General features: G+C 40.2%; 1 protein-coding gene across 2 annotated transcripts in view; it reads left to right on the forward strand.

The window, feature by feature from the left end:
• Positions 1-12,428, forward strand: part of LOC144792346 (clustered mitochondria protein homolog) — a 487,620-nt gene that overhangs the window by 259,555 nt on the left and 215,637 nt on the right. For both annotated transcript variants that reach the window (XM_078667308.1, XM_078667307.1), the window contains exon 2: positions 4,106-4,239. In XM_078667308.1, the coding sequence (XP_078523434.1) occupies positions 4,162-4,239 (78 nt within the window). In that variant the 5' untranslated portion in view covers positions 4,106-4,161. The remainder of the gene's footprint in view (positions 1-4,105; positions 4,240-12,428) is intronic.

A 12,428-nucleotide genomic window follows, 5' to 3' on the forward strand; every position in this document is an offset into this window, starting at 1 on the left:
TTGGGTGTGGGGGGAAGGATTAACAGGGACAGCCATAGCTGCAGTAACCATTGGAGCAGAAGTAATCTTCAAAGCCACAAACTTGAGTGTTCCTTCTTCCAAGGCATGGGGCCTAGCCTTCTTTTTCTGCACATGTTCTGAATATTTTACATCTAGTGCTTAGCCCTATGGGCTCCCTTTCTTTTTCAGCTTCAGCCAACTTGAGGCCCGATGTATTATGACACAGTCCCAAAACAACAGTTGCAATTGGCTACAAACATAGGGATGTTGACCAGCAAGAAATAGCAGACCACTACCAACGTGATTGTAATCCCCCTTTTTATAAGGAACCTGTGATGCTTTCAAAAAACAGAAACTTGTTTAGGACTATATCAGGAGGAGGAGACAGTGGTACTCTGGACTGCTGCCAGCTGCTCCAAGGTTACCCAAAGGGATGCCTTCCCAGTCAGTATCCATCTCCTTTGAGGTCTCGTTACCTGATTGCAGCTAAGGCAGTCGAAGACCATCTGTACACACCTTTCCATTCAATTAAGAGGGGGGCGGCCTTTTCACACCCCCTCCTAATTGCACTTAGGAATGGCTCACAAAGCCCATTTTGTTTGTTGTAAAGGCTTTCCGACTAATAAAATGGGTTTAGTAAAAAGAAAAAAAAGACCACCCTGTGATTTTTGTGTATTACAGGAGTTGTAATTGCAAAGCAGTTTTGTATATTTGGCCCTTTGAGTATTTTCTTTTACCTCTAGCTCCAGCGGCTTTGCCTGGAGAGGTATCATGTCCGAGGACAAGGTAGTCACTCGACTTGGACAGGGAGGCTGTGCTGAGGTATCAAAAGTGCCATAGGCTGTATCACTCTAAAGAAGGGTCTCCTCTCTCTGCATGGCCCGCTGCGTTGAATGAGAATCAAAACGCAGGTTTGAGGGCTGTTTTCTTAAGCATTCAGTTTCGCACCTTTCTTTTAGTGACTCTATATAAATAATCATGAGTATAGCCTCATGCATTTATTCTAATGTGAACATTTTCCTATTTTAACCCTTTAAGCAGTAAACATGGATCATAGATCCATTTTTACTATACAAATGGCTAGAAGTTTAAAGGTGGGTCCTAATAACCATTTACGTCCTGAAATGAGAGAAGCACCACATTCACCAGTATTAGGTATTTTCCCCAATCCATACAGTCCAAATTACAATTATCAAACATTAGAAAGATGATGTTCCTAATAACTAGAACACTGAATACTGGGTCTGTCACAGAAAGTTGACTTCCTGAGACATCTTGACTCCTGGGAAGGTTGGATGAGCAATCAAGGCCACAGTACTTGAGTGTCAAAACTAATTTAACAGAAACACTCAGTTTACATAATTCCCTTGATTTATGAGTAGACATTCATATTCTGCATATTATGTGGGAGACAAACAGATCTGCTCCAATTGGAAGGAAAATGTGTTCCAGGGTGAGGATTCCATTAGTATTTTATTCACACACACTGTACATTTGTAGGTATTCATATACCTTTTCTCTTCCCTTTCCTACGCTGGGCAACTTTGGGGATTTGCTTTTGTTAAATAGCAAACCCTTTTCCAGGGTAGTAATGGGTGAAAATATTCCTTATTTGGTGGGTGGTAGAGGAAGGGGTTTCTGCATGGGGACAATATTTCTCACTGGAAGAATAAAGGACATAAAATAAGGAAATGTAATTTGCGAATTTCAGAACAGCTGGAATGTTAACATAGAGTTTTAATGGTATACTACGGGAGTGAATGTGTACTTTTTTATTGAAGTTTGGGCCGTGTTATTTTATATGAAAAGAATAATACTCTAGAAGCACGAAGTGTGTAGCTATACGTACAGTGAAAGATCCAAACAATATAAATCATGGCAATCCATAAAGCAACAAATATCCTCACAAGTTAGTTGCCACACTTTACATCCTTGTTACACACAAGTGTGGCTAGTGGACACATCTGACACACCAAGGGCACTGATCAGTCTTCCATCCTCATTCACTCTTGAGATTTATGATCAATGCAATGTAGATAATGTTTACTAAATTTTACGTTTGTTCCAAAAAATTAAGTTGAATCAGTTCCATTAACCCACGGTAACAGGACTTAGTTTACATGGTGTGGCTGCTAGTTATCACTGCTTGGTACTGCAATGAACCCCACATCTCACAAATTCTGCCATAATCAATGATGCAAGTACCCCTACAGGATAAAGAGACCAGAGATTTGAATGTCTTAAGGTTCAACAAGAAACATCTTTTCAATCTTCTTTACATGGGATGGGTGCTTTTGGGACTGTTGAAATTCAATGGCACATGTAGGCAGCTGTCTTGGGCACCACCAGAAGGAAAGCGCCAGACCAAAGGTGCCCCCTTTTACCAGGGAGGGGTGGTTAAATCTCATTTCTGTAGCTTGACAAACATGTACTGACTTTGATTGATCACTGTGGAACCCAACATTGCCTTAGGAATGTTTAGGCTTTAGTCACTCAGTAAAATGAGTAGAGAATGCAATCCGATAAAAACATATGCTTCTGTTTAATAAAGAAAAATAGTAAATATAAAATTATGCCATTCATAAGTTGTATTTAATTACTTTCACACTAAGGTGTGCCTACCTCATCAGGTTAAATGTAGTTGGGGCCTTTAGGTGGAATAAACACAACTGTCTCAAAAGATTGTGAATCTTCTACTTTTTAGGTAGGTCTGCTGAAAGACAGTGTTAGATGTCTGGAAGATCTCAAGGTCATCTAGTCTTTCAAAATATACAATAGGAATACGTATATGTAGAGAGAGAGATTGGGATTTGGATTAGCCCACTTCAGCCTTTTACGTAGTTTTAGTGCAGTGCCTTTGCTTGTATGGGTTATGCATTAATCCCATGCTATTCCATTGATTGTTCCATTATTCCATTTGGTGATGTGGCTGAAAGTATTTGTTTTGTTAGACGATATATGCAGCATTTTGATTTCTTTTTAATGTCTCTTTTCATTAGGATGTGTTTGCTTGTTGCTTGCCTTAGCCTGCCAATAAAACACATTTCTAGTCAGTGATTGTATTTGCTCTTCTGTTTTTACTACTTTCCTGTCCTGATAATATATTATTACACTTGTATTTTTATCCACAAGTAAATATGCGGCCTCACATAAACTGAACTTTTACTTGTACATATATAAAGAAACATATCTTGAACTTGAATACTATAACTACCCTAATACTATAGCTACCCTTTCTTTCAGAACACTTTTCCATCACTTTTCAAAGACTTCCCCTATCTTTTGCAAATATGTATTCTAGTTGCGATGCATGACAAATGTATCACAAGTTTCAAAATTATGACAAAGTGAAACAAAATAAAAGACCATACTTATTAAACAATAACTCTCCCTTTAGAACGCTAACACATGAATTTCCTACCCCCAAACAAAACATTTATTTTAATTTGATTTCTATAATGCATAGGATATTCTAATTTGCTGGCTCCTTTGTTTGTGTGTATGTTATTCACTGTATCATTTTGCAAACGTATGTAATCTTGGAGAATTCATTCATAACAAAATTGTTAACATATTTTATGTGCATCTTTCTTAATGGAAAATACCGTGAGACAGAGCCGTGTACCTCATCTATCCTAATTTCTTTGTTTCCATCAACCCATTGAATTTTTAAATGTTTTCATCAATTACCACCTGCAACCAGCACAGCCATTTATTGTTTAAGCACTGCATTATATGCTGCAAATTCCCTTTCGATTAACACTTCCCAGTACAGAAAGAATTGTTAAAGAGAGCCAGCACAGAGGGCCAAGATGTTTGCACAAATATCCGTGCCACATACTTATTGAAAGTTAAGTTCTCCAAATTGTCATTTTCTTGCAACATGCAGTGTTAGAGACTTCTCCTGTACAATGTTTTCTTTTAATTTTCATTAATTCACTCATTGTTAAGTCAATAAAACACAGTGTTTGTCGGTTACCACAAAGGAACAAGTTTATTTTTGTGATTTTGCAATTAACTACTATAATCAGTACCATAATTGCAAATAACATATAAGAAATCAATTAAGCAAATATTTACACTTTACTGATTTTCCATTGTTTAGGTGATAAATCTTTAACTAAAGAGGTAAACGGAAATGTGACGCATACAAATGTGGACATGCCGGCAGCCCTAGACCAAGAAAAACTCTTTAACGTGAAGATCCAGCTGCCCGGAGCTGATGCCCTTGATTTACAGGTACAACACTTACTTTGTGATCATATAGCTCTTTGAAAAGACATGAATTTGTGAAGCGGGGCGGGGCGAGGAGATTGTAGCTGTGTTGCATGTCTTTTAGAGCTAGAGTAATGAGGTGATAAAGTCTAGTTTTGGACTTTACACAGTTCATGTTTTGAGATCAAGTACTGTTGGACTATATCCCAGAGGATATTGTGGTTGAGGTTCCCCTCAGTCTTTGGGGTCCTTTGCGTTCCTTCTCTTGCATCGAAGAAGTCTTAACATTTTACAGCATTCAGTTTGAAAGTATTCAGAGTTTCCTTAGATGCAGTTTGAGCAAAAACATTCTCCAAGGCACACTTTTTAATGGAAGGAGCACAGAAATGATTATCTTGGAGCACCTGTATGTAAAGCCTAAGAACATGAATTTACCGTTCTGTGATTTATGGTATTGATGGCGTGTTTGATTTGCCCCGGATATGTATTTGCTGGCTGACGTGATTCCACTGAGCATGTTAGTTGCCTGTTGAAAACAAAATATCATATAATATATTTAATGTTTTATTATGGTTTTGCCACTTGTATAGTGCACCACCTGTCATTAGTATGTCCTTGTCATACAGTTGACTCTGTTAGACATCACGCAGTTCTGCAATTTCCACTTCCAGATGGAGTCTGAGCTATTCTTGTTCTAGGTATTGTGGTTTCTTTGAGCGTGGGTTATGCTGTCATATTCAACAAGCTGCTAGTGTGCAACTTTGCTGAGAGACACTGCATGGAGTCATTTACCAATTGCTAATGTTTTTGGCCAGTTTATACACTTAAATAATTTGGTGGTCTACCTATTACACCGCAATGTGAAGCAAGCATGTCTGTTAAGATGTGGATTACTAGATATTTGAATAGTTTCCTATGCAAGCCAATGGTAGACGTTGATGATAGAGGAAGCGCTGCTACAGTGTAAAAAAACAGGCCTTCTGGATAGACTTTCCTAATTTTAGTCTTGTATTTGAGCTCACTTGCAACTCGACCAAGCATCTAGCCTTTTTAATTTGAGCAAAAAGCCAACATTTTGGAAAACAGGGAAGCAACTCGGAGTACAATTTGTTGCTTGCCTGGTGTAAGCCCATTAACACCCTCTCTTTACAATCAACATTGATCCAAATAATCAATAAACACATATCTTAAAACTATCTGATGAATATGTATAACATTACTGAGCCGAATTGTTGTTGCCCAGCATTGATACACTAAGTTTAGTCAATATAGCACAAAAAAAAGTGTTTCTGCATTAGGTCCATACATAGACTATGTTTAGGAGAGTAACATTGAAGTAATGACATTAATACTTTTACAATTTAGTAAACGCAAGTAAGTTTTCCCATGGTATTCCTTTTGCTAACATTTTGAATGTGCATCATAGATTGATTGGTTCCAATCCTCCTCCACCTTCCTTCTGCATATTCCTTGAATGGAGACTGTAAAAGACTCTTTTTCCTTTGCAGTTTTTTTGCTCTGCCAATCAATTCTTCCTTAAGGCATAGCCCATTTAATTGTTTCAATTATATGTTGCCATTTTCTTTTTTAACTCAAAAATATGTATTATCATTTTAATAAAGAAAATTGATCAACCTATATTGCAGAGGCATTCAGATCTTACACATGCACAAACCACTCCTGTAGTGAGAAATGCAGTAACTTACTTTAAACAAGCCTTCAGGAGTTGACTTCTACACAAGTGGTTTGTACTGCAGGCGTTGCCGATCTGTAATGTACTAGACATGGAAAGTCACACCATGGATGGGCATGGCCATATAGGGTCAAAATATCATAATCATTTGATGTTCATCAACCAGTAGCAAATTCATTAGCAGCACCAGGCTGTGACTTATTCAGATATTATGTGGCAGAACACTGGCAGCAGTGAGTAGACCTGTGGTATCACTGCAAGGTTTCCTGTGGAATGAGGGCTGCTTGCCTCAAGGATGGCTGTTGACAACCTTTCTATTGCTTCGGATCGGAAATATAGTACAGTGGCAGGCTTTTTTTGCCACCTACCCTGGATCAGCCAGTTGGCTGCCACGGCTTTAGTTGCTCAGTTTGAATGTGATGATTGGTCATCATAAGTAAAAATGTAAAGGTGACTTGTGAAACCTATGGAATAGTGAAACATTCATTGGTACTGCATAACATGGTAGAGGAAATATATAAGAAGTGCCAGAATCTCCAGTTATACAGCTTGATAAAAATGACTAGAAAAATGCAGTGGCAGTTTTGAAAGCCTACTTCAACACTGAAAATAACTTTTACTGCAAGAGTGTTGTGTTTATGGCAAGCTTGCCAAAGTGAGGGAGAGGCTCTGGACAGTGTGACTGAGTTTCTGTGAACTTGCAAGTACTTGTATGGATGAAGATCAGTACATGGAAGTTAGGACATAGATCATTCAAGGATGCAAGTCCTACGTACTGTGCCATTTGACTCTATATCAGCTCAGAGTAAGCCTCAATGCAATGTCCTTGATACTTTCATCACTTTCTTCAACTGTGGCAAGTACTAGAATCAAATATGTACTCCTCATTGGTAAACAAAATAGTCAAGAAGGAACCGGTTGATGCTGCGTTCCTTTGGATGACAACATTTATCAAGCTTGATGCCTGTGCTTTCAGCCAAAAGCACACGTGGGTCCAATTGCGGAGGCACCGAAAGTTGCATTAGCCGGCAATGTGGGTTTTCTGCTCAGAATCAGAACATATAGGCTGCTCAAGACATGGCCTGTTTCACAGGCGTGGCATGGAACCATTTTGAATGGGTGTGTATCCCCATAATAAATGAGACAGGGCCTTTGCCCAGCAGAGTGACAAAAGACCTGGGCTCTGATTCTGAGGTGATATAGTGATTTATGAAAAATTTTGATCAACCATAAGATGTACAGACACTGCCTTGGAATGTGCAGATTTGATCTTGGCGCACATGTTTCGCCCCTTTTTGATATGTCATTTTACTTTGCAGGCCAAGGGGAAGTGAAACTGCTCTCTAAGACAGATTTTTCCCTAAGTGTACAATAAAGTGTCACTGCAGACAAGACAGTAAACCACAATGACTTTTCCTATGAGTGTCCAGTAAGATTATAAGACCTACCCTGGTCAACATCTAACACTGCAGTGTTCCCTCTGCGCCAGGCTACTTGTGCACTGTTACCGGGCTGCACGCAATGGTACTCTCACACCTGCAGCCCCCACATATGTGCACCCTCATGTGCACATGTGTAATTAGCCAAGTGCCCCTTACTCTTGTTACGTCGCAGCTGCTTATCATGAAAGGCTGACATTGGCTCTCACATTTCTTGGTTTATTTGCAGAAGAGGAAAAAGAAACACAGCAGAGTCCCTCGACATGCAGGTAAGGTTTGGCGGCAATGGTGTTCCAGCTGAACACAAACAAGCCCTGGTGTTTGCAATTGGCTCCTGTACCACGGGAATTGGTACAGTGCGGCTCCTGAGGGTACTGGCATCTCTAAATTTGGCATGGAAACAGACCTGATCTCCTAGGGCAAGAAGACCTCTTGATGGGGTGCTGCAACCTCATCGACAGAACAGTGTACTGGGCAGCTGCAGTTGGTGCCTGCTGGTGCAGGGAGTGGCTCCTCCACTCCAAAGAGATACTGTGGGTCGAGGAAGTGCCGGGGAGACCTCCAAGGGTTTGGAGAGGCTGTTCCACTTCTGGACGAGTCGGTGTCAGTGATTCTTGGGAGAGCAGCAGTCAGGCAGTGTTTCGCGCCAAGATAGATGCAAGTACACATTCCTCACTTCTTCGGCTCGTCTGTGTCTGTCTTCTTCTTCAGGCAGGCGCATTAGAGTTCCTGGTGTTAGGGGGCCAACTAAATACTAAATTTGGGGGCAATAAAGGGAGTGAAGGGTAGTAGTCAATTGGCTACTTACCCTTGGGGTCACTACATCCCTTATATGACCACTTCCTGTGGGCATCATCCTGTCTCAGAGTGCCTAATTCCACAAAAACAAGATGGTGGGATCCTTCTTTCATGGGGCAAGTTACCCACCCACCTTGGTAGTGTGACTGGCCTGGAGATTCAACACACCTCATTACAAAGCTAATTTCCTTTGCTGTCCTGGTGCCAAATGGGCCTCAGTGCAGGGGCTGGCATCTCCCAGGTCTGGGGGAATCCAGGGTCACACATCAAAGGCAGCAGGGGTTTAAAGCCCCTGGCTTTGATATACTAAATCAGTAGCCATCCTGCTGGAGGAGGTGTGAACACCTTTCTCCAGAGCAGGCATTGTTTCTAATCTCAGAGAGCACGGGCTCTCACCTGCAAGGGGTCAGAAACTTTTCTGTGGTGGCAAGCTGGTTGATACCAGTCAGCCAGCGTACTAGATAGGGTTTTCAGCGGGCACCTCTAAGGTGCCCTCTGGGTGCATGACATAATAAAAGGTAACCTTACAGATGTAGTAAGGCAAGGTGTTTGATACCAAACACTCTAGCTTCAGTAAAGCCATCATGTTGCTGGGGAACTCGTAATGACTAATGCCCAGTAGATATAGTTGCGGTGGCTTCCCTGTTCACTTGTACCATCTAGTAATTGAACTAGACAGTACAGTGGCATACCTGCTCATGCAGATATGCTCTGACATGTAATATAAGTCACACTGCCTTAGGGTTGCAAGGCATGCTGTATAGTGTGAATTACATATATTATGTATGCAGTGGCTTTGGAATGACACACATTGAGTGTGTAATGTTGTTTTCACTCATGGTTTGTACCATATCATGCAGCCTGCATTGGCAGACTGCCTGCAGTTTGTGTGGGAGTCCAATAAGTTGACATAATACAATTTAGTACCACTCCCTAGGTACCAGGGGTACCACTTACTAGGGTCTTACAGGGGTTCTAAAGTGTGTTAAATTGTGTTACAATTAGACCTTTTTACCTTGTTTTTAGTGAGAGAGCACTTATACTGTGGCCTTGTTAGCAGGGGCCCAGTGCACATCAGTCGAAAAACATCAGTACTAGTGGCAAAACGTGGGGGTGACCATGACAAAATGGAGCACTTTCCAACATTCTGCACCTAGGGGAAGAGAAGCACCAGAGGAGAAAAAGAGTAGAGTTTGGTGCAGGGAACTAGCTCCCTGCAAAGTGTGCCGCTTTAGAGAAGGCCTAAGGGAAACGCTCCAGGTGGCAAAAGCTCACCATCAGGAGCAAATTGAGCCCAGGACCAAGCAAATCGGCGCAATGGGCTTGATATATCAACATAATAAGTATTTTACCTTTGACTCCCAGCGAGACCCTGGAGCACATGGAACTCCACTACCCAATTTTTCTAAACTCCCAGGGTGGCCCTGACTCCACGTTGGAGCAGGGGGACTGCCACTGCAGGCCACCCAATGGTGATGAGGCTGTCCTGTGCTCCCCATGCCCGTTTCTGGGGGGGGAGCAGGACAGCCACTACAGAACAAAGAGCGCTGCCAGCTCCCGTGCCTGTAGCAAAGGAGACTGCTGTCCGCTTATTATGTATGCACGCTCTCAGAGAAGAAGCGCCCCATGATACCCTGTGGGCGAAATTGTCAAAGCTGACTCTATGGCTGAATTTTATGTGGTCTTAAGGTAGTTAAAAAAGCACAGAAACATGGTTTACCATTTGAACAATGCTTTATTTAAAAGTGTTATTCACAATATTTTGAACAATATTTTACTTAAAGATGTTATTGCCGACAGTAATGCTTATATCAGAAAAGGCTGCAGTGTGCTATTAATGATAATGTACAAAGAGGTGCTCCGTGCACACTGTGTCAATTTTGTTACGTTCAATACCTATTTTCAACAATAGTGTCAGTGCTGCTCCCTTTGTTGCACTTGGTCAGAGTGCCTATATAATACAATGTAATGTTCTCGATGGGAAACCTCCCAACCTGTTGAAAGTGTGCACTTATATCCAACGAAACATAAGTTCCTTATCAGCTGCTCAAATATAATATATCCTCGTAAAAATGCATTTCAAACTTCTTTTATTTAATTTCATGTTTTTCAAAATTTCTTCATAATTTCATGATTTATACATCTGTCTCATGAATTACACCCAATGCATTTCGGGTCTCTTATGAGGACCCTTCCTCAGGGGTCTAAAAAATGATAGAAAACAGGAAACTGCTTAATCTTAAATCTCAAAAATGGGTGAAATCAAGAACATGTCAATTTTCAAAAATCATCATATAATAACATTGCTGCAACCAATCTATACTGTCATCAACGTTTAGTTCTGTCACTTCATGATACTGCGTAAAACTTATGTTACTCTAAATCTATTGATGATAAATTGGATTTCATTGAGCAGTGAAATAGACAGAACCCGAGATCACATTACTACGATACTAAAACGTGTAACTCTATGTACGACCTGACATATGTTAAAGAAACCCTCCATTACCCCCCTAAATTAGTATTTCCTCAACTCCTATAGAAATTCAACTACAAACCAGTCGCAAACCAGCTTAAGGGTCAAAACTTACTTGGAATTCACGAGTATCAGCTCTCGCATACAAGCTGCACATCATACTGGGCGGATAGTAACAAACGCACTACTTTTCTTACGCTGCAGGAGTAGCGTCTTAGTCTAATCACCTATCTCAAGAGACGTGGCTCAGCGCTCCACACTTTCTGATTGTGAAAACGAGAGCGTCAATTCTGATCATGTGTTGGATGTGTAGCATCCTAAAGACGTTAGTCTTAATGATTTTTAAAGCGATAATGCCCAATATACATGAGGTGGCATATAAAATGTTCATACCATGATGAAACAGAGTCATACTTGGAAAAATACTAAGTTCATCGGGCTAAAGAATACGTACATAACATTACATCACTAGAATTACAGTTGAATGTTAGGATCAGTTAGATATGAATAAATAATATATGGAAAATGAACATGTCACAACACTTTACAAAAAACAAGATAATTCAATCCGGTCATTTAACCCAAACGGCTGCAAGGTATTCAGTTTTTTAATCCAGAGAAATTGTGCCTTTAGTAGTTGTTTATGTGGGTCAGTGCCCGGACCGGCTCTTACTGCTTCCAGTACTGTGTATCTTAATTGAGACACATTGTGTCCAACTTCTTGCCAGTGCATGGCTACTGTTGATTTGTCATTCTTCAATCTTATATTGCTTTTATGTTCTGTAATACGCACTTTTATTTTCCTCTCAGTAATGCCCACATATATTTTGCCACAAGGGCACTTGATCGCGTATACCACGTTCATAGAATCGCAAGTACTTGTGTGTTTCAAATTAATCGTGAAACCTTTCGATGGGTGAGTCAATTCTTTGGCTTTTATGACATTGTTGCAGTGTGTACAGTTCCCGCAAATTTGCATACCTTTGAATTTCATAGTGGATTCTTCATTGGCCTTTTTTGTTAATAGTTCTTTTAGATTGCGTGATCTCTGAAACGCAAAGATCACTTTATTTTTGTTGATGCATTCCAATTCAGGCTCTTTTTCGATCAAATGCCAATGTTTTTTGATGATGTTTTTAATCTTGTTAGCTTCAGTAGAGTATTTCAAAACACAAATATTGAAAATCTTCTCAGTTTTTCCACGTGGTTTCAACAGAGTAGATCTTGCGATTGTCTGTACTTTTTCTTTGGATTCATTAATTAAGGATCTAGGGTAGTCTCTTTCAATGAATCGTTTACCAAAAAGTTCAATGGTTTGTGTAGCTTCATCCTCACTGGTGGTGATGCGTTTCAGTCGTAAAAATTGTGAAAAAGGTAATTGCCTTTTTAAGGATGATTGATGAAAGCTACTGAAATGTAAACTGCTGTTGCGATCTGTTGGTTTAGTGTACACATTGCTCTTTAAGGTCTGATCCCTAATTTGTACTGACACATCCAAAAAAGCTATACAATTTCTATTAATGGTATACGTGAATTTGATGTGTTGGTGGCACTCATTCAGTTTTTGAATGATCTCAATTAAGTGACGCTCTTCTCCATCCCAAATTATGAAAATGTCATCAATGTAGTGTTTGAATGACACTAGATGTTCAGCCCATGTTAATTCTTGAAAGGATGTTCTCATGTTCAAATTTTAACATGAACATATTCGCGTAAGTGGGGGCTCCGGCAAAGCCCATTGATGTGCCATTACATTGAGCTTAGAAGTTGTTGTCCCACTGGAAGTAGCTATGATACAAAGCAAAGT

The sequence above is a fragment of the Lissotriton helveticus genome, chromosome 11, assembly GCF_964261635.1.
Source record: "Lissotriton helveticus chromosome 11, aLisHel1.1, whole genome shotgun sequence".
Taxonomy (NCBI): Eukaryota; Metazoa; Chordata; class Amphibia; order Caudata; family Salamandridae; genus Lissotriton; species Lissotriton helveticus.